Source organism: Empidonax traillii, unplaced genomic scaffold (assembly GCF_003031625.1).
Source record: "Empidonax traillii isolate 1590-97213 ecotype Southwest subspecies unplaced genomic scaffold, ASM303162v1 scaffold296:size1881848, whole genome shotgun sequence".
NCBI classification, from domain to species: domain Eukaryota; kingdom Metazoa; phylum Chordata; class Aves; order Passeriformes; family Tyrannidae; genus Empidonax; species Empidonax traillii.
Window position 1 is genome coordinate 44,676 of NW_020955489.1, and position 24,072 is coordinate 68,747.

Here is a 24,072-nt window from a genome sequence, read left to right on the forward strand (position 1 = left end):
CAATCAGGCTGTCTCTTGTGCTTAATAACGCTTTATGGTCAATTGATTGACCTGATTATCAAGGAGAAAAGAATCACTTTGTGCAAGTCCTTCACAGAGCATTTCTGGATCGGAAACAGAACAGCAAACCACAAAAGTGTGCAGAAAAACCACTGCCATTACTATAATGTTTTTAAGAAGAAAAAACTCAAACCCTCAAGTATCTAGAGTTTTAAGTTCACAGTGTCCCTTTAAATTCAGCAGGAGGAATAAATGTTTGTCTTCAATTTTCTCACCAGACTGAAATTTTCCAAAGGAGAATCTTTTGCTTTAAGAAATACTTGTGCTATTACATTCTTCCACTGCAGTTGGAAACATTCAAATCAAAACCTCAGCTGCATGGCAGCAGAACCAGCAACACTGCTTTGCTCCACTGTAACAAGACCAAAAAAAAAAAAAAGTTTCAAAGACAAGTATTTGTCATTTGGGGGCCTGAAATCCAGCAAACATTCCTCCACAGCTTCTTTCTATTGCCAGAGCCCATTTTATAAGGATGCCAGTTTTGTGTCTACAGCCTGGCAATAGTTAGACTTCTGCAAATGCAGTTTAACATAGTAAAATAACATAAACAAGGAAAGTCCAGGAAATCAGTTTATCATGGTAAGACAGAAGTGACTCAGCTGTGAGAGAGACTTCCTTTGTGACTTAGGGTTGTAGGCAAAGGGCTTCTCTGGGAAAGGATGAAGACAAGTATACTTGCAATTACATAAGCCCTAAGACAGAAATATTTATCCTTCTCTCATAACAAGAAGTCCAAGAGCTAAAACATCCAGCAAATATTTCATATAATGAGCTGCAGATTTAGCTTTTTATGAGCTAATCCTTGCAGAGCTTAATGAAGAAAATAAAGGCAATAAAAGTTTTTTCCATGTTTTTAGTGAATTATTAGACATCTAAATGCAGCTATTGAGAGTTCTCAGAACACTTGGCTACTTTGTAATCACGTTCTTAATGTAACTGTGTGCATACAAGCGATGGTATGAATAAATAATCAAGAACTTTAATCGCAGTGCGTCACTACGTTGGGCAAATGACTACTCAGCTAACTAACAATTCAGTAGATTTATTTTATACTTTTGAATATACCTGGCAAGAACGGCAGTCTAACGTTCTGTGTAACTGCCTAGCCACTGATTTGAAAAACTTCATTGTGCATACTGCATTTTAAAACTTAAAAAATGCTCTGAATTTCTTGTTCTAGTCAACAGTTTCACTACAGTCTGTACCGTAAGAACTGGCATACATTTTTTTTTTGGCATCACAACACCCAAAGTCCTAATTTATTATTTCAAAGTCCGATGAGTTTTAAAAGACTGATACTTTATGGCAAGGTCAGGGAAAGTCTTCAGGTGTTCTAATCACAACTATTAAAAAGTCCAAACCCATAAAATGGCTAGGTAAATCACCATAAAGTTACAGAATATGTTAACATATGATTTATTTGTATATCCACTTTATTTGCCATTGAGATTTGAGTAAACACAATATTCACAACTCTCTCTAGAAACTGGAGAAGTTAAGAACTTTCCCTCTAGAACTTCTCACAGAATGGGAAAAATGGAAGGGACCACAGGGGGTCAATGTGGTCCAACCTCCCCACTCAAGCAGGGCTGTTCTAGAGCACATTGCACAGGATTGTGTCCAGACAATTCCTGAAAATCTCCAGTGAGGGAGACTCCATAACCTCTCTGGGTGATCTGTTCCAGTGCGTGGTCACCCACACAGCTAAGAAGTTCTTCCTCATATTCAGGTGGAAATTCCTGTGCAACAGTTTCTGCCCATTGCCTCTAGTCCTATTGCTTGGCATCACCAAGAAGAGCCTGGATCCATCCTCTTGGCATGCTCCCTTCAGATACTTGAATAGACGGATGAAGTCCCCTCTCAGTTGTCTCTCTCATCCTTTCCTCATCAGAGAGATGCTCCAGTACCCTCATCATCTTTTGTTGCTCTCCACTGAACCAGCTCCAGGAACTCCATGTCCCTCTTGTAACTGAGGAGCCCAGAGCTGGACACACCACTCCAGATGTGCCTCACAGGCCTGAGGGAAAGGATCACCTCTCTTGAGCTGCTGGAAATGCTCTTCCTAATGCATCCCAGGACACCATTGCCCTTCTTGGCCACAAGGACACACTGCTGGCTCAGGGACAGCTCCTTGTCCACCTGGACTCCCAGGTCCTTCTCCCCAAAGCTGCTTTCCAGCAGGTCAGCCCCCAGCCTGTGCTGGTGTAAGCGATTATTCCTCCCCAGCTGCAGGACCCTGCATTTTTAAACATATCCTTAGTTTATTTTTCCTTCTGATCACCTGTAACTACTTGCATCCATGATGCAAGACTTCATGAAAGCTTGTTACAAGAAGCTGCAGATTGGCAGCACTTGGAACTGAACAGTACTACAAATAAAGAGCGTTACTGAGAGCCTCCTTTGCTTCCTCAAAAGCTAGCCCGCTTTCTAACAGAAGGAATGTTATTATTAGGTATTTAATAGTGACTGCAATCCATGACAACCAGGTTTCTATGTTTTAAACACTCCTCCTCTTACTCAATCATTTATGTCTGGCAAGTTGCAATCCTGCTTTCCTGTTATTCACAAATGACTCGTCAAAGCACGTTTTAGCTACCACAGCTATGTACGGTTGTTACACTCATTTGTCTCTCCTTTATAGATGGGACTCTTTGATAGTTGGCAGTAAGAAATCCCAGAAGTGATGCCAGAGGTTAAATACTACTTAGTATGATGACTACACTGCATTAAAACAAATAATAAGAAAAAATAAAATGACAAAGACATGCTGAAGGTGTTTTTTCCCCTTAAATAAAAAGGTTAAATCTCGGGAAATTGGTTGCCTACAGAAAAAAAAAAAAAAAAAAAAAAAAAAAAAAAAAAAAAAAAAAAAGAAAACAAACAACAGACTAAGCAAAATTGCATACATTTACATTTTACAGGTTTTTTTACATTTCTTAAGCATGTAATCTAGAAGGTATTTAAAAACACCTGTATAAAATCAGATACGTACTACTGAAAAGAGAAAAATAGCTTTTCCTATCCCAACCATTCCTTCCAAAATTCATACTGGCAAGGAAAACTTCATATCTTGTCTCTAAGTACATACAGGACAGATGATGAATAAAAGCACAGCGCAGAAAAGGAAAGGAAGAACATACATACAATATCATATCTCATTAAACACAGCTTCACTTAACGTGCTATCCTTCCGCTATTAAGGAATGTGCCCTTCCTCACAAAAGTACTGTCCACTTCAATGCTATTGTAATTTAAATATCTTTAGGTTATTATATCAATAATAAACATGTTGCTTCAAACAAGATTTTGATATCAAAAAGAGCATCTTTTACAGATAACTTGATTCAGACTTTTATGATGATAAACTGACCTGCACTGAAAATTTTATCCTTTTATTTCCATCATGAAAAACACTTACAATAGAAAAGTCAGGGTAGAAGCAGCAGCTGGGGAAGCCTGTAAATAAAGGGAGATTGTTCCTACAGTACATAAAAAATATTAATACATAATAATGTTAATAAACCAAGGCTGGGTTTAAGATGTCCCAGTCACCATCTTCATTTTTCTGCAGCAAACCATTTTGCACACCTCTACACTTCATTGTAGGAAACAACACTATTTCCTTTTGCTTTCAATTCTATTTTTCTTAGTTTTCACCCTCTCTTTCTGCAGTTTACAGTCAGACCTGCTTTGCGCAGAAGAGGATTTTAGCAATCACAGTATTTGTTCCTTAAGTTAGCCCACACTCTTAATTCAATTAACCAACAGTTAGAGGTGTTAAAAACAGGAAACAATTACAACAGAAATGCCCAAGCTCTGTCACCTTTCTAACCAACCCAAGAATCCCGTTCTTCCTAGAGTACAGCAGTTCCTTTTGGAAATAGGCTCTAGTAATGACTGCTTTTGAAGACTGACTTAATTTTCCTGGAGTGCACATTCAAAACCTCATGGGTACAGTTTACTTGAGTCTCATAATTCACTGGCACAAGAGATGATGCTTGTGGCTGAAAAGAGGGCTCCTTTTACCCATATATGAATGAGAATCAATAATCAGCAAAACCTAAGCTCACCTTCAGGGAAGCAAACTTCTTCCACCACCCTCACTACTGGCAAAAGCATTTCAAGAGCTTCAGCTCTTGGCAATTACGTTGGGCAAACGGTTTATATGCTAAGAAAACTCTTAAAATTAACAGAATCTGTCAGAATACACAAGCTACGATCACAGCAGATATTTAAGGAATAGTTCCGAGAAGTAGTACAAGACAGTGTTCTTAGCCACACAGGTAAATGGGAACTGTGAGACATGAAGATTGTGACTGATGTCAGCTTTCATGACTATACTGGTCACAAACTGTAGCAGCTGAGAAGGAACTCCGCTGTCTGTTTTGCTGCTTCTATTCTTAGAAAAGCAACTGCAAGACTGAAGAAGGAGAGGAGATGGAGTGCTGAAATCCTTTTGAAGTACCTCACGCTCATGAGTCAGACCACTCGCAGAAGGAGCAGGCTGTGCAGCACATTCCTCCCCAATGACAGATAAAATACATTAACTACCCAGGGGAACATCAATGCATTCATGAACTAATATCCTAATGCTCTAATACCTCACATGCTGCGGAGCTTATAATGGCCAGAAAAAAAAAAAATTAGTTTGTTTGAAGCCTAGAAGAAGGAGAAGCAAAACAGTAGGGCAGTCTTGCAATTGGTTGTTGTTGTTTTTGTTAGTTTTGTTTGTTTGTTTTGTGGAGGGTTTTGGGTTTTGTTTGTTTGTTGTGTTTTGGGGTTTTTAACAAAAAGCAAATATTATTAAGGGATACTGCAAATCAGACAGTCAGGCCTGAAAGTTAAAACTGATACTGACAGGTTTTAAAGTATATATGGCCAGTCTCTTCGCGAACGAAGAACCGGGGAAGGTCTTTACACCTTCCAGCCTGCGCATTGGATTTTTTAGGTGAGACACAGTGTGTGCGGAACTGAGCCCACCCTTTAATCCTGAGGTTCATCTGCCGGGCCAAGCACGCTTGGACGGTGGCAGCGAGGTCCTCAGGACGTAGATGGATTGCCTTACAGGGCTAACGAGCTCCATCTGCCCGGGGAGTGTCCTAACCGGGAATCGAACCCAGATCTCAGCATTGACAACGCTGTGGTTTAGCCACTGCACCACCAGGGACACTCGGTTTTAAAGTATGCACACAAAAATCACCTAGTTAGAAGCACACTGTCACCAAGATCCTAAAAAGACAGAAGAATGTGAGCCAGTAGTAAATATACTTCAGGTTAACCGCTATCACTTCAGCTTATATGTAAAACTGACATCCTGTACCGTTTTGGACTATCCTAGTTACAGTGGGGAAAGAAACAATGTCAATCTGTGTTCAAAAATGTTTATTTTCAACATCAAAGAAAGACAAAGTTTACGGGACTGTATTTAAGATGGCGATAAACAAAAGAAGGTACGTATGCTAAGGATGAATTTCTGCCTGTTCCCAGTTAAAAGCTTTTGAACACCAGGGATGACCAAAAACCTGTAATGTCATAAATGACAGAAGCAAAGAAACATTTTTGTAAAACAAATATCAAAGAAACTCCAAACAGAAGGATCTCAGCTAAGTTGTTACACAGACCAAAGACAAGATTTGCAGCTTACTAAGACTGCACAATTTTACATGAAAAGAAACAACGATCACAGAGCCACAAGACCATTTGCATGAAAAAAATATCCCATGGAGTTTTGGTCCACACATGTTTTATTGGTCCTCAAACAGACTGCATGGATTTGAAAGCTTTAAGGAGAAGAACCAAGACATACAATTTTTTTGTTACCAGTCTGCACTTCGTGATTCAACCCCAAGGTCAGAGGCAATGATGGAAACACCAGAGTCAATCTCTCAACACAAAGAGGTCAGCATTTGCCTAAGTAGACCCTTCTTGTCAGACAAGGCTGTGGGTCCTGCACTTCAGCCTCTTTATCTACAAGAATAATTTTTACAAGTGAAGAAGGATTCTCACCACTCAAGCATGTGACTTTATATACTAAATCCACATAATACTTTTCCACTGTTTTAAAACACAAGAATCAAATTCTCAGGATTTCACCTGTAACACTGATGCTTACTCTTAACAAGAGGGTAGTCCAACATCAAATTTGCACAAGTTGATATCTCAGAAGTCCTTTTCAGTTTACTGTACACTGAAACTGCAATTATTTAACTATGGTTACAATGTAAAACATATTCTAAGCTCAAAGAAAATTCTGTCTGTATGACTGCTTTATGAAAAACAGACTGGCTTTTCTAGAATTAAAAAGAAAAGTTACTTTGAAAACAGGAATTCTGGAATACAATGCCACTGCAACCTTTCAAGTATGTTTCTTTGTAAAAGGTTAAGTACTACAGAGGAGCAGTAAGAGCAGGAAGGAGTTCATTTTCTCCAGCAAAAAAAACATACCAGTGCAGCAGGGTAATGAAAAAATGCTACAAATACAAAGCTTGCTATTATTGTTACCCTTATCACCCTTTCAAGCAAATAACAGTTGGCTGAGTTTCTGTATTTTTAATAACTTGAACCCAGCAGGTTACTACAGTACTTGACTCATACTCATCTGCCCCATCACTACTGCTGCGCAACTAAGCAAGCAGGAACAGAGCTGACAAACAGGGTCTGACTCAGCAAACACCAACATACAAGAACAATTCAGTAAAAGTGCTATGGCACTTTTGTCTTAATTTTTCCTTTAAAAACTACTGGTATCTCACAAGAAATTTGCATCTGTTACATGAGCTGGAGAACTCATTCCCTCTGGGATTCAAATCAGAAAGTACCGTATGACTTCATGCTCAGTATATAAAGGAAGAAGGAAGAAAGGAGATGTTCGGAGTGATGCTGTTTGTCTTCCCCAGTAACCACTAACCATGATGGAGCTCTGCTTTCCTGGGGATGGCTGAATACCTGCCTGCACAGGGGAAGGGGTGAAAGACCTCCTTGTTTTCCTTTGCTTACGTGTGCAGCTCTTGCGTTCCCTCTTAAACTGCCTTTATCTACACAGATGAGTTTTCCAGCTCTTAAACTTTTGACTTGCTCCCTGATCCCACTGATGGGGCAGTGACCAAGCAGCTGTGTTGTATTTGGTTGCTGGTTGGGATTAAACCACGACAGTCCAACAAAGGGCCACTGAAATGCGTAAGGGACCAGAGCATCTTTCATACAAGCAGAGACTGAGGGAGCTGGGACTCTTCAGCCCAGAGAAGAAAAGGCTCCAGGACAAGAATTGTACCCATGTATCAGTACCTGATGGGGGTGCAGAGAGAGCAGTAAAGACGACTTAGCCACACTCTCCCCTGTAGTATCCACTGACAGTTTGAGAGGTAATAGGGGCAAATAAAAATACAAGATATCCCACTTCAACACCACCATCCCTGGAGGTTTTTAAAAAGAGATTGGATATGGCCCTTAGTGCCATGATATAGTAATTGGAGTTGGATCAGAGGTTGGACTTGATGATCTTGGAGGTCTTTTCCAACCCAGTCTATTCTATGATTCTATGAAAAGGAAAAAGAAAAACCCCAATATTTTTACTTAACATTTTTCCAGGTTGTGAAGTGTCCATCCTTGGAGCTCTTCAAACCCTGACAGGACATGAAACTGGGCAATCTGCTCTAACTGACCTTGCTTTGAGCACGGGATTCAACTATATGATCCTCAGAAGTCCCTTCCAACCTAAACAATTCTGACAGCCTGATACCAGGAGGAAAAGCACAGTGTTAACAGCACTCTTTCTTAGTGGATATGTTCAACTGCAACAAAACCTACAATTTCATCCTGCAGCACGAAAAGGAATAGCCTTTAAAATCACAAAGCACGTGTTGCAAACATAAACTGGCAGGGTTTTTCTGGTTTTCTGCTGCATAACTGCAGCAAAGACATAGATCTGAAGGATAGTTCAAACCTTAATATGAAAGAAGGAGCGTATGATTCATCTGGGATCATCAAACTCAGGCACAAAAACAGGACCTGCAACCAACACCAGAAACTTGAGGCAACAACATATTTTTGCCAGAATAAGCCATTGTGTTCACTGCTAGTCTTGATATCTTCATCTGAAGATATGAATATCTTAATTTATGCCTTTATCTGTATCTTCAGCTATATTATCAAATATCGAGGCAAACTAAATTCTTCTATTGAAACTGTTTTGTCTGCATGTCACACATGATGTGAGTAAACAGCTACTTTTAGTTACTCAAACACCAAGACATTCAAATTACTATTTAACATGCAGGCACAGCTACTGATATCTACCTAAACATAAAACTTAAAGCCTAGAATTATAACAACCAATCAACAAACCAAACAAACAAACAAAAAACCAACCAAACAAAAAAAAATACAAACCCACAACATGTGAAATGTGAAGGCCTCAATTATTTCCCCTACTATCTATTTATCTAAAATATTTACCTAAGTTGCTCTTATACTTGAGAACCAGAAGAGTCACTGCAACATCATGTGACCATCTGTGCTGGCAAAAAAAAACCACCAAGGGGCAAGCCAGCACAATCAGAGCTATCAGAAGACAGCAGGATGGGGCAGCAGGCATCAGCTGGAGTAGGATGAATCCTTATAGAACTGTGGGTTGCTATGCTGGAAGACCTGCTGGGCGAGTCTGGTTTGCCCAACAAGCAAAGCATAACCAGTATGAGGCACTCAGGTTACCTTTGAAATTGCTATGAATTTCTTTTTGAAACAAAGTTGCTGTTCATTTAAAGAATATGTTTAGAGCACTTAAAAATGTGCAACCCTCCACTCTTCTCCTTTTCTTTCTAAGCCTAAGTACATAAGGGAAAGATAAATATCCTCGTTATAAAAATTTCATTGCCATGTGTCCCAGAGACTGCAGAGCCACTATTTAGGCAGGGACAGGGTGACAGCTGTCTGATTTTTAGTGGGCTTTGGATTTGTTTGGGGAAAGCAAATTAAAGAAAATATTTTCTCCCTAAGAAAGCAGTCTAAAAGCACACCCTCCATCCGTCACAGTTAAAGTACTACATTGCAGCAATAACCTGAGCTGTCTTTGCAGAATCAACTGACTAGACAGCAGAAACTACCCAGAGGCAATATCAAAAACTACAATACAATACATATTACTACAGTTTCCTTTTGAGTCACTGGCAATGGTATGCATTACTAATTTGATCCTGTTGCCTGTCTTTCCAGATGTGAAATTCCCCTCGATGCCAAAAAAGAGTCATTCATAAGGTACTTCACCTCCCAGAACTGTTAAGGTGGCTCAGAAAGCAACTTTACCACATCATAGAGCCTTAAAAATCTAACAGGTACAGGACAAAAGCAGATCTTCTTAGTCAGGTTCCAGGAGAGGCAATGCCCAGAGAATACACCCAGGTTTGTGGCTCTAAGTAAAGGGGTACTTTTCAGATTGTGTAATCAACACCAAAAAACAGTATATCCAAACCAACTGTGTGAAAAATCCCATTAGGGTAACGGTCTGTGCAGAGCAAATGGCTTGTGAAATCACAGGCCTGTTTCCTCCAGACAGAGAACTATCTCTTTCAAAGCCTCAGCTGTTAACTCTGAGAATCCTGATGTAAACTGGTTTGCCTGGTGCAAACTGGCCAAAACTAACAATCAGCCAGTCAGCGTACAGGAATGCAGCATTCCCACAGTTTCCATTCAGTTTTTCAGCTGCTTATGCAGAGATGCACACTGCAACACCACAGGATTCTGTTAGAAATCAAACTTTCTTCTTTATACGAGAGAAATAGAGTCTCTACTACGTAGTCCAGAACAATATGAATAATGGGGACACTGGACAAACAAAACTCACTGAAAAAAAATGCATCCACAAGGCAGAAGGAAGCCTTTAAATAAATAACTGGGGAAAATCTGTACTGCTGTTTCAAGAAAATAAGACATGACCAGAGTCCAACAGCTATAAAGAAATAAATAAAAGAATCATCTATTATCACAGATAGGTAAATAAGGGGATGCAATTCACACTAGCTTTTTGCCTTTCAAGTGGACAGATTTGAGTCCTTGTAGCTTCTGGGTACCAATACATAAGACTTAAAGGAATTTATTACAAAAATTTAAGTCTATGCACTGATAGCTGTTGAGCTGCCCAAAATCAACTCCTGATAAAGACTGCACAGAATTTTAATTGTTATTCAAGATGGAGCAAGCTCTATCACAACAAAGTTCTCCAAAAATTGCTGGTTTACTCTTCAGGGGAAAAAAAAAATAAAGGTGAAGTATTTGGAAAGCCACAGTTTTAGCCATACAGAAAAATCTGCTCTCACTTGATCTAGATTCCCAAGTCAGCCCAGTTGACAGTAGGGCTTTAAAGAGCAAGTAACTTGGTATATAGCAATGAACTTGTCCAGGAAGAGATGGCCATTTCCTCTCCTTTTAAGATCTGCAGATTGCAAGCTTCCCATATAATTTCAAGAAAACCAGGACAGCTTGAAGATTTTCAGATGTTTTTCCCCAAAAACATAGCTGCAGAAATAACATGACATATGCAGCCATCTTCCAACTAATATCCCAAGGCCATGCCATATCAAGACTTTCCGGGGACAGCAGAAGAACTCAGCCTAAATTAGTTACTACGTTCTCTATAAGGGCCTGGAGAGGCTGGCCAGCAATGAAACAACACTATTTGGAAGTTTCATTTACATTTTTAACTGCGAGTCTTAAGCTACTGCATAATTTGGGACCACAAACTTTTCAGAGCACTACCCAAGAGGCTCTTCGAGGTAAAACACATACAGAACGCAGAAAATCAGCACTGGATTGCCCAAAGAGGGAGAGCAATTTCTCACAGGACACTGATAAAACACACTATTCTAGTACAGTTACATAGTAGCTAGAGAGGTAACTAATCAAGGGTTTTCTGGTCCTCAATTAATTCTCTGAGGTGCCTTGAGGGTTATCAAATACAATAACCATAAAACTGTAATAGGACTGGAAGTGAGGAAATACAACTTTTTCTTTAAACAAGATGTGGAACTTGCCTAAAACTCCAAGTGAGACTTTGCATTCATCTCTCCCTACATACAAACCCGAAATAAACAGCATGGTGAGGTGAAAAGGCCTGATCAGCCCCCAAGCATTCAGCTACTCAGCTCTAGAACTGCACCACCAGGACAGGGCACAGGCAAGGGTTACAGTCATAAGGGTGCATACCAAGAAAAGCTGCCAGACTGACTACAGTTGAGAACTAAGGCTCTGCTTTTCAAAAGATATGCTAGGTTACAAAAAAAATAATTACACTACTGAGCAAGGAAACTCTTCTCCAAGTGTTCAAATCCAAGTGGGTTTAGGAAAACACGACTTTTCATATACCCCTTAAATAAGTCATAGTGATTTAAAAAACCAACCTAACCAGACCTTCATCTATTTTTCCTCCTAACAGAAGCAAACTTCATGACTTTAATCACTGGCTGAAAGTTCAAGCCAAGAAAACCAACAATACTATTACTACTGGACATTAGGATTCTAAATGTGGTAAGACCACCCCTGTTTCCCAGATCTGATCATTATCTTCTGTTTATCTAAAGAAAGTTCAGACACCTTGCAGTTACCTTATAACATTCCTCAGCTCCTGCCTAAGTTACTACAATATGCTGTTGACAATGTCTTGGTTTACAGCTGATGTTTTTCAGCCCAGCTCATGGTACCGTACAAATAATCAACACATAAAAGTAGTGCCGGATGTATTTGGAAAACCCTTTACTTTCAGATTATCTCAGTTAAATAGCCAATATGAGAAAGGCAAAAGGCCATTCTGTGCAGTTATTTGTTGCCTCCCTACAGTGGCCTCAGAACTGACTTAGAGCTTGTCTCCACCTGAAGGACACTGAACACCTAAACCTCTTCAACTTAGTCAAGTCTGGACAGAAAAAACAGAGTGACTGAGCACCTGAATGATCATAAGAACACCAAGATTGCAGATGTAGTGTAATTTAAAAATCAATTATCCTCGAGCAATAAAACTGACTACTAATCACAAGCAGCAGCATTACTCTCTTCTCCACCCACACACCTCTGCACCACTCTCCAGTTCCAGCAGGACAGCACTGCCCTACACCACCAAACAGGACCAACTCATTGGACATTTTCAAGTAGCAGTGTGGAGGGGAAAACTGAATAATGAAAGGCCTGCAAAGAATAAAAAAATTACTGAATGCTGATGCAAGAAAACAGAAGGACAAACCTTGTAAAAGAAGCTTTAAATGCTTCCACCATCAGGTTTCAAGGACATTATAAAACTTCTCATCCGTGCTACAACTACCAGCCTTTAAAACAAGGAAGCTATAACATGAACGAGAACTGTGAAAACATTGTCTTTCTAGGTACTATGTTAATTTTGTTCAAATAATGGATTTTATAAAGGCTGGGGGGAAAATCATGTTCAGTGACCACAAATTTCATTAAATAATTTAATCAAAAACCAATTAAAAGCTAATGATGCAAATAAATATAACAGCAAAATCCTATATTTAGTTTTATATTTCTGTTTATGCAAATCCCATTATTAAAACAAGAGGCCACAGTAAGTTCTAGCTGGGAACTTAACTACTGCTTTTGTTGGTATGACACAACAAGTGATTCAAAACAACAAAGCCTCTTATTAAATTTACCCCAAGTTATCCTATACCAGTTCAGTGACTCTTAAGAATTAACTGTGTTGCCAGGTTTCAGGTTGACAGTAAGCAGATATCCATCATCATAAAATCAGAAGTGATGTCTTAATGGCACACTCAGGCTATCACAAATTAAGTAATTAGCAGGAAAAAACCAGCCTCCTCATTATATTGTTCTAGCTGATGTACCTCAAAGCAGCAGCAGAAAGTTTACTGTTCCTAATTTAAAAAAAAAAGTGTAGCTCTCTGGCATCTGTTACTATTACAAAACAAATAATCCTCTTACACCTGCTGACAACTGTAAAAAAAAAAAAAAACCTCGATTTATGGCTGACAGTCACTACTGGGAATTTCAGTAGTACTTTTTGCTAATGTAAAATGGTCAGACTCTATTCGAACAAATGTATTAAAACATTCTGAATGGATGATTCCAACACCTACCCTTCATCCTCAGTCCACAGACTAAGATTCAATGCACCTTTCAATCAAATACCCAGGCTCCAATTGTGAAACATGCTGCTTCAATGGCAGGAATTGGGGCCTCTCTTCCTCTCTCTGTTCTTGCTCCTCAAATTCAAAAAAAAAAATCCACAGCTCAAATAAAAAAATTTTTCTATACACTGGGAACTAACGGTAAAAATGACAGCAGACCAATGTTGGGGACCAAAAACAGAACAAGAACAGACTTCAGAGTACTTCAATTAAAAACAGTACTTCAGTGCAGAGCAGTTTCTCTGGAGAGCACCCATAAAGGGGTTGAACAACAGAGTTGTGGAAGACTCTGCAAATGGGTTTCTCCATTTCAAACAGATATACGGTGTGCCTAAAATGAAACAAGATATTATGACTCAAAATTCTACTTTACAATTAAATGACGAATGTGAATACTCTTAAGTCTGTGGGCAGCAGTAGGCACTGTAACCACTTTACATGCAACTTATTATGATCAATGGTTGTAAGTGGGCTGAATCTTGAAGCTCCTGCCGAAAGTCTTACAAATCACTTTTTCTTCAGACAAAAATAAAACTAGGCAAAAAAAAAAAATTATTTATTCAGGCTACAGAAGTCTAGCACTCCCATGGAGTAAGAGCTTTGGTCAAGCTTTTGATGTTCAAACATCAAATTCTACCTATGTAACCAAAATCCTTCTGCTTTCTTCAAAGAACCTCTGCCCGAAAGTAAACCCAGCGAGAGATCAGACACAGATTTACCACATCGTTTTTGCAAAGTATCAGGAAAGGGTGGTAATGAGATTGGAAAAGGAGGGAGGAGGCCACCCTCTGCAGTTATTTCCCACAGCAACCACCCAAATAACCCTTTGCCTTCCTACAGTGATGTAGTGACACCACTTGTGGCTACATGAACTCAGCTCTGCATTCTAGCTTCTAAAGTTTACTAGGCTGTTAAAACATCTGCAGAGAATGTAAGTAATAAAGGAAAAAAAAAGAGGTACGTTTCAGTATTTTCTCCCTTTGAAAGAGGTGAGGAACAAAAGTGCTTCTCCAGCCTGTAGAAATCTCAAACTCCAACAGCCTGAGGTAGGCATCAAATGATCTTGAGTGTTTCAAGATGTGTTAATCAAGACAACAGAATTACCTGGGCCAAGGCCTTTGCTGTTGTCACATTCCCTTCCTCTGTTACTAGTTTATAAGACCAAAGTATTAGGTTTGATGATACAAATAGAAGAGTTCCAAATACAAAAAAATATTCATCTGTATTCAGATGAATTTGTTTTCACGTAATCCACTACATGCAAGAGGTTTGTTTCCACATAATCCACCACATGCAAGAGGTTTAACAGACATTTTTATTAACCGTACCTGCATCTGAAAGCATTTTTACAGATGTAAACTGAACTTCATAGCTTCTTCATTCTGTATTAGTACATACACGGGCTACGGTTATATTTATTTCCAAGTAATGCTGTTGACAGGAGCAACAATTGAATTTTATGCCAGAGACAACCACAGGAAATAAAAATGGATGAGAAAGAAAAATGCATTTGGAAAGGAAACGGGCAGTTACCAGAGTTGAAGATTTGCCAGGCCATCTAGATATATTTAGTATATCAAAACAGAACAGGTTCAGGTACAAAACTCAAGAGCCCACATTTCTAAGGTAATGCCTTCAAGTGTGCTACACAGTGGTACAGAACACTTCCTGGCAGGCTCTCATTTACCACCCACACCATAGCTTTCTCCCAGGTCTCCCCAAATATACTCAAATACACCTTGACCCTCATGTTTCTAAATATCCCTGGGTCAGATTCATAAACAATTTTGACTCTGATCTGCCTAGAGTAATCTGAGCATCACTGCTCTTTCTTGAGAGTTTGTCATGGTTTTAAGAGGGAAATTAACAGTATCCCAACCAAAACCAGGATGGAGTTTCAGTCAGGTTGATGTCCTTTCAGTCCTTCTTTTAGGAAGCTACTAACTTACCAACTCCAGTTTAATATACAGAGTAGAAAGTATTAAAAACTCAATATTTTAAGTTCTTTTTATCACTTAGCCTTTTTTCCCAATACTAAGACTAAACAATTTTCTGTATATGCCCTTTGGATCTAAAAGGCTATGATAAGCAAGGTGGGCTAAACATTATTTATGGGAAAGAATGCTGCTTCATGCACCATCTGTCACTGTCAGACTAATGTATTGCTCCAGAAGCAGAAGTAAGAGAAGCCTGGTTTCCCAAAAACTTCTTGTCTAACAGGAGAGACAAGATATGCTGGCACTATGGTCAACCCTAAATCACTGATGCACTGGTTGAGCAAGCAGCAGATGTCAAACAAGATACACAGTGTCCGAGTCTGCCTGCGCTACCCTCATCTGAGGTGCAAACTTTGGTCTCTTCTCCATTCAGCTGTCAACTTCAAAAAAACTCAGGAGAACATCGTTGGGCCTGAAATCTGAACATCTGATCAAACTGCAGACAGATTTGCAAGGAAGCAAATCAGAAGTGTGGGAGAGGCAAGAGAAAGAATAGCTGTTAACAAGCAGCTTAATCCCATTGGGAAATTATACTTACAACATGGTCACATTTATCTACACAGGTAATAAAATAACCCAAGTCACAAAATTACATAAAAATGGTGTTCAATGGCCCACCCTAAACACCACACTCAAACACAACTGATGCTTAAATTAAAAGTATGTGTTCTTAATGTTGATGGGGTTTTTTTCTCTCCCAGTTCTGCCAAGCAAACACAGACACCCTGGACTTTCACAGAAACTCCACATGCTTGTAACTTTGGGATGCAGAAAACCAAACAAATTTAAAAAACCCACAAACAGTCAAAATACTCCTTTTTGCCACCAAAAAAACCCACATCCACAAGCACTCATACCATGTCCTCCCAGACAGCAGCAGCTCTGGCCCTTGCTTTCAGAACATCATTTCTATTTTTAGTTCTAGACAAGTGAGAAACAGTAATAAAATTAGTACTCTTTCCTCTATTCCATTACTTAAATCAGATAACTGAGGTGAATCTCTAAGCTATCAACCATTAAAACTCTTTAAACAGGGACAATAACTTTTAAAACTACAACAGTTAAACAAGAAGTTTTCAGATTATGTTGCATGAATCAAAAGTAGTAACACCATTTGTATTATCTTGTAAAGTATCTGTAAAATGACATAATGAAAGTATTTTTAAAAAATTAACAAACAAACAAAAACTCGAGGCACTGCAGTCTTATTAAATCTCAGACTTCCAACTTTCTACCTTCCAATGGGGACACTAAAAATCCCCTTCCTTACACAGAGGCAAGGAGATTGCATCTCTTCTACTTCATTCTGACCAGCAAACAGAATCACTGAGTTGTCCAATGCAGTTCTGCTTCAAGTCCAGCTGTGAATGAAATGGTTCCGATTTGATTTCAGCCTGCACTTATGAAGCTGATGACCCTCTTAGAGACCCTTCTTAATTCTTCAACAGCTTTAGAAAAACCAAGACAAAACCCAATGAAGTGTGAAGGTGAACCACTGATATATTTTAGTATTATCCTCCCTCCTGATCTTTACGTACTTTATAACAGAAGGCATAGTAGTGCACTGAGACAAAACTTTCCCTAAGCTTTCCACCATGATACTCCTCTCTTCCTAAACTGCTACTTTACTTAAATGTTTATTACTTTTTATTGTTCAACAATAAACAACTTCTGCATTTTGTTGGCTATTCATACAGCTTAAGTACTTTTGAACTTCTTTGTCTCTGTGGCTGATAAACTCCAATAGTATACATACAGAACTTCACATGAACCCCACTGCTAAGCTTTCATCAAATGAACTGGTATTCTTATTCCTTTGTCAACTAGTCTTCAGTTTATCATGGTCCTTTGTTCTCACCCTAAACTTCATTCTGTATCAGTATATACTAATACATACTAAGCTGAGCTTTTTTTCTCTAACGCAACTTGGCAGAAGGCTCTTTTCCAGTATAAACATTAACTAGTTAACTAAATACTAAGAAAAGATGAAGAAGTCTACTCCACTGACATTTTATTCACATATAATAATGGCCAGTCTTCGTGAATGAAGAACTGGGGAAGGTCTTTACACCTTCCAGCCTGCGCATTGGATTTTTTAGGTGAGACACAGTGTGCGCGGAACTGAGCCCACCCTTTAATCCTGAGGTTCATCTGCCGGGGCCAAGCGAGCTTGGACGGTGGCAGTGAGGTCCTCAGGACGTAGATGGATTGCCTTACAGGGCTAACGAGCTCCATCTGCCCGGGTTTTATTCATATACAAAAGCCCTATCCTGCACAGGACTGCTCTCTTGAATTTTGACCATAAGCAGTAATTCAAAAAATACATTAAAGTTAGTACTGTCACTAAAAGATGCATTTCCTTCCTCTTTCCCTTTGCCATTTGTACCTACCTTCTTTCACCACACCCACAAGGTGAACTGGGTTAGGAACTGTGTTTTCTAAGTAACCCAGCAAAAAAGGGGGTGGGTAGTTTTAGCGTGGATCAGGACTGTGATCCAGAACACCACACTACCATTAAATATCTGGCCAATAAAACTGCAGCAGTGGTGGTAGGATGAGTCTGAAAGGCTAGGACTGGCTTTCTTCAGTGGCACCCTCTGCTTGAATGCTTGTGGGGAGAGAGGAAAAAAACCGGAACAGCCCCATATGCAGAATTCCCCAATGGTGTCACAAAACATTTTTAGGTATTAGCCTTATTTATCAGTCACTGCAAATACAAGTGGCTGGACCATTATCTCAACTGTGCTGACTGCAACAGCAGTGCAATTACATGCCTACGCAATCACCCACTGACATGTCACCTTAAGCATCAGAGTTCATATCCCACTGTAACAAACGTGAGCAGATTACATATCTTGGAGCTGTAGTCTGGCTCAGTTCACACTGGAAAGTTACACCACTAAGATTATATCCCATAAAGGATTTACTAACTACCCTGTGTAATTAAGGTTGCACAACTCCTCCATTTTTCAGCAGCTTAAAACCTTGCCAAACTAACTTTTGGCACAGAACAAACTAAGGTCCTTTGTCCCTCACACACACCCAAATGAAAAAGGGAAAGTGGTATATTCTCTCCATCTGTTTTAGTCTCTTTTTAAAAAAAAAGTCATTTTGCAGAACAAAATGTCAGAGAAGATAAGTATTCTCCATATTAAACATTCTAATTTTTTTCTTCAGCTTTCTTGAAAAGCTCTAGGACTTCCAGGCTTTAGAACAGTTATGTTAAATGAGAACAAGAAATTGCATCTCTGACATCACCTCTGATATGTTCCAATGTACATATAACACCCATGAAGTGAAAAACAAATTCCTTCTTCATACACTGCAAAGAATTTGTGGACAAAGAATTTAACCCTCTAAGACTTTGCTTCTCCAAGCAGAATTGGACAAAAGCTTTCCTGGAATTACTTCAGGTAGTTCTTAAAAGCCTACCATCAAGAAGAGGAACAAGGAAAGGTACACACCTCTCAAGTATTCTTAGTCATATCCTTTCGGGCACTCAACCAGTAACAACGGGAGAAGTAAGACGACTAGCATGAATAAATGTGCTAAAAACAAAGGCCTAGAAGAACCAGGACAGATAAAAACACATGCTAAAAACAGCACACTCAGCCACAAGGAGGAATAGAACCCAAAATTACTAAAACTCAGTCGTCCTTTTATTTGCAAATAAGCTAATTCAGAAACATCCCACAGCCATTCCTGGACTTAAAAGTATAGAATCACACCTTTCTCTATAGGTATTAATCAGTAATTTCATCTTTACTATCCTTAGGCAGATGTGACACAATTGGTATATGCAATAGCCTTTGTATTATCCAGCGTAGGTGAAACATGAGCAGAGACTCTAAAAGCCAAAAAGAAAACAAACAAAAAAACCCAAACAAAACCCCAAACCAAACAAAAAAAGAAACCAAAACACACAAAAAAACCAAACACTAAAATCAAACCAATCAATCAACGGACAAAAAAAAAAAAAACACCAACCAAAAAAAAAAATCCAGAAAGGACTTAAATAGCAACAAACAATGAAAACAACAGTGTGTGCTCTTACTGTTAAGTTTTGTGCCAGAAAGCAGTAGCATTCTGAAAATAAAATTCAGAGAGTATTTCAACACCTAATCTTTTGGAATGATCCTTTACAGTTAAATGATAAATGACAGATAAGCTTTACTGCTTTTGACACATTGCTGACATTAGATGAACTACAAAGAAGTATGCTAACTGTAACTCATGTCTCAAAAAGGAGATATGGGAATTTCCTGATGTGATTCCACATGTTACTAAAAAGGACAAGGGTCACTGCATAGCACTCTTTACAGACACATCACTTGCACAAAGAAGTTGACTCGAAGTTCACTGCACTCGTTACCTCCTCTTACGCAAAGGCTCTGAGGCCATGGTGGAAACAGCTCCAATGTCCCCAGCTCTTTCAACTCCGACCTTTTCTTATCCAGACAGCTCACAAGTTACACATAAACTTCCTCTTACAAACATCAAAATAAATTCAAAGATTCCTGCTTGATCTCAGCATAACTTACACATCAGAGAAAGCTTCGTCTAAGTCAGAAATTGCCTAAAAACTCAACACACACCCACAGCATGAACTAAGTTTCTGTGTGGTATGTGGCTACCCAAACGTACAGAGTCACATCAGGTATTTTTTGCACATTCAAAGAAATCACGAACAAGAACAATTTTGTTTCTCCATTTCACACACTGACTGACCTCAAAAACACTAGTGGTTTCCTCAGGGACTCTCTCTGCTCAGTCCTCACAATAGTGACCAGACCCAAACCCCAAAATACTGCCAGTGAAAAATCACACTGTAGGAACTGAGGAGGGCAGAATCAATGTCAGGGTTAGGGGCACAGATAGGTCTCCTGAAATAACATCTTCTGCCTTATTTGGGGAAAAAAATTATTTCATCTGCTGTCCTCCAGCCTCTGCTGCACTTCCTGCCCGAGGAGAGGGGCCGACTTGTCATGAGAAGCAGAGCAGACAGAGATTGCTGTCTGCATGGAGGAAGTGTCGTCACAGCAACTCCACCTGTATCTTTTACAGTTCTGGAAGACAAAAATATTTGCATTCTTAGAAGATTAGAGGAGTTGAGGTTGTTGGCTGACAGAATGAAAATAAGATTTTAAATTAGAAGGAAAAAGAAAAATATGACTGCTGAAAAATTATAGAGTGGTCACATATTAATCAGACGTACAAACCATTCAACAAAAATGAAATCACTTGAGGGGAGAGGAGGGGGGAAAACTAAAAATCAAAATCTCAGTTTTACTCTGCTTGGGAAAAATAACAAAGGAGGAAGAAAGGGAAATTCTCTTCTCTCAACAAAACCTGACAATTCTTACAGACCCTCTTTTAAAATCACCATCCTGGCTGACACTGAATAGTAATACCATAAGATTAGTTCACTTTTAATTAAGTACTGCATCATTATACTAGCAAGCATACTCATACCATTAAGACTTTTTTGTGTGTGGTAACAGAGGTGTATTACTCTTTCACCAATCCACGACCCACCGACCTGCCCAACGTTACTGCAAGACAGTGTGTGTTGTTAAGAGGCTGAAACGGAAGGTTTGGTCAAGGTGTCCTCCTCACTGCTGGAGTGTGAAATACTCCAAGCACAGCTCTCAAGAAAACCCCTCCCGGAGGTGCATAGAACCCCGCCGATCACATGCAACCTCCTCTCCCCTGGTGCTCTGACAGGCAGAGGAGCTGACATTGCTGCAGACAGAGGACACCCGCCCTCCACCAGCTCCTCCCTGTCCCCAGCCAGAGGCACAGGCTGGGCACACAGCACTGCTCCCTACAGTGGGACTGTGTGGAGCAGAGAGAAGCAGAAGATCAGCACAGTGAGTATCAGGACTGCATTGCTAACCCATTACTCTGCTGTCCTAGAGACTCCTAATTGCAATACTGCAACGACGCTATCACAGGCTCACACGAACTCCTGCGTTTAGACAGCAGGAGAAGGCAACAAAACAGTTTGAGTGTAATCAGGCAAAGCAAGCTTCTCTCTAGCAGTCCTATTTTTGGCGATTTGATTAGATACAGGGATATTAAACTTTAGCCTGCAATAGTTACTTGACCAAAGAAGATCAAATCCACAAGACGGTTGCTGTAAAACTAGTTTTGTAGGTGAGTAAAAGGTCATCAGGAATTCACCATCACAGATATCGCTCCATCTCCCTTCCATTATATCTGCTGCACTATTTAGTGCTATCTGGTGTACTCATATATTAAATGACAAATTACAGTGCAGGAGAAAAAAGGTACTTGCCAACAAAGGATCAAGCACTCTCGAGTTTGCTTTTTTTAGAATGCATCTTCCAACAAATGCAGGAAAATATTTAGAAGTATTATTCAAAGGTGCCTTTCAAATCACACTAATATGCAGATTCTGAGTGCCCTAACTGAATAGCTCCTAGGAGAGCAATACACTTATATAAAAAGCCTTTAAAAAAGAGACTTAGTTATAAGGCGGCCTTTCTGAAATCATATAAAAATAAAATAATATTGCTAGACTGTCTGAACATTCTTCATAAGAAGACATTCAGTTTTCATTTTCATAAGAAGCACTACAGAGCTCAAGAGAACAACACAGATATTTATCATACTTGCCCTTTAAAAATCAAAGGCAACCAATTATACTCAAGTTCTCTCTCATACTTGCATCTTAAGAAGAAAAAGATTAGGGAAAGGAGAGCGACCTTTACAATTTCTCTTCCCGTTCCTTTCTTTATTTTGCTTGTCCAGTTATATGCTATCTCTTTACATAACATCAAGTGCATCTGCAAACAGAAACATCAACATTTATCAAAAAGTACAGATTAGAGCTGCCGATATGGACACAGATCATGTAATTTCTGTAACAAATCCTCTATGATCCTAACACAAAACCACAGGTTTATACAGGGGTGGGGAAGAGAAGGGCAGACCTAGTTCATGAGAGTTCCTCAGCTCTTCCAGCTATATTCAATAAAATATACTAACAATTACACAACAGCAGCAAAGCCCAGAAGGATAAGCTAGCACTCACCATATTTTCTTCATTTGGTGTCAAGCTCTCTCCTACACATTACATACAAACTCATAGGAGTAAAAAAAGTCTGCCCTGAATCTACTTTGCAGGCTGAGTTTAAGTCACGAATTACAAATGGTTTATGTCACTTCTTACAAAACAGATGACCCAAGCTTGTAAAAGGAAGAAGTAAATAAACTAATAAAACACACCTGCAACACAGTTGAAGCAGAACACTCCCTCCAACTAAAAGACAAGTAAATTTATTTAGCTGGTTACCCTCTTAACATAGAACAAACAAACAAACAAAAAACCCTCACCAACTACTCTGCTACTCAAAAGAAAAATCTCTAATCTTTTCAATGAACCCATGCATACCTACTATCTTGTATTTGCTTTAGCAAAGCTGGAACATACCAAAGCCTATGTTTGACTTAGTTTTTGGAATTGAAAACAGAAGAATCCTGGAGCAATGTCTCTTTCAGATGTACCACTGCAAGTCTCAGACACCAACTCTAATAAAGTAGAATTTCAGTTCTGATTTAGTTATATCCTACTATATAAGGAAGAGGGGACTGCATGTGGTGGCAAGGACTGATGAGGTTAAAGAAAGGACAAAGCTGTTCTTGCTATTTTGTAGCTTTCTTTATAAAACACAGTAATGTCTTCAGGTCAAATAAAACGTATTTAAACTAAAAATGCAGACAAGCATTTGCTTAAAATCCTCCCCAAAAGCCATGCTTTATAGTGAAAAGCAAAAAGAAGGGCCTCCTTACCCATATACCATCCCATAAAACACTTCTGCGTAGCTGTCCATAAATGATAGTTTAAACAAATGTACTAAGACATTTCAAGACTGTAAAACAAATGATTTCAAATAGTCAAGATACATCAGCAACGCCAATCAACAGATGCTTCAGGAAGACTCTAGGATATGCAGATCATGCTAAGACCACTTTCCAAGCAATAGGCAAAAGAAACCACACAGTTCTGCAGTCAGCAGTAGAACTACCCTGAGGAAACTGCTTTCAGAAATTGACAACCATAGTGTCATGGGACAATGGCTTGAATTTTAACTAGCACATTCAATATACACAGAGAATCCTCGGGGCCATAAGTTGTATGCCTTTAACATTGCCATTATGCCCCTAAACTTTCCCATTTCCAATTGATAAAACACACAACACCTTAAAAGTCAATCCTTCCTTCTGGAAGACATTTGTGCTTTAAGGCATAAAGCAGACTTTTACAAATATACCTGCCACTGCAAACACTATGTGGACTTCTTTTAATGAGCAAATACAAACAGATAAAAAGGTTTTTAAACAGCGTATCTGGATATGCTTGAGCTGTACCAGGCAAGGCAATTTTGAAGCAGTGCAACGTTGCGACAGTTCTAGCCCGACAGACCAGAATCTAGCTTGCTGCTGCTGCCACCATCTCTTTAAGAAGAACTGGAAGCTCACCTAGAGTATCCACAGAAACTCTGTGCATCTCGGAAAGGCACACGACAGGGTACCAAAAGGCACATTATCACAGAGGCTTCAGCTCTTGTTGCCTAACAAAAAGAGCGCTCCGTCTGGGTCAACACTGACTTTCTGACTACTCAGGAGTCTGACCAGACTCCAGAGCTGTGTGCTGCCATTCCTTTTTTTTTTCCTTGGTTACATGGACAAGACCTGCAGATGCAGCCTGGGCAGAAGAGAGGGAAAGAATTTTAGGAGGGCTGCTCATATTTTGCGCTCAGCCAATTAATTTCCTCCCTTTTCTAAGCACGTACGAAGAACTGATGGCTGTTTTTCTTGCACAAAGTGCAGCAGCCAGGATG

At 39.4% G+C, this 24,072-nt stretch overlaps 1 protein-coding gene across 2 annotated transcripts in view; it reads right to left on the reverse strand.

The window, feature by feature from the left end:
• The window catches only part of LPGAT1 (lysophosphatidylglycerol acyltransferase 1), a 67,743-nt gene that overhangs the window by 42,043 nt on the left and 1,628 nt on the right, over nucleotides 1–24,072 (reverse strand). The window contains exon 2 of one of the 2 annotated variants that reach the window (XM_027890725.1): nucleotides 23,711–23,936. The exons of the other annotated variant lie outside the window; for it this stretch is intronic. Within the exon in view, the coding sequence (XP_027746526.1) occupies nucleotides 23,711–23,738 (28 nt within the window). The 5' untranslated portion in view covers nucleotides 23,739–23,936. The remainder of the gene's footprint in view (nucleotides 1–23,710; nucleotides 23,937–24,072) is intronic. 2 annotated transcript variants of the gene reach the window in all.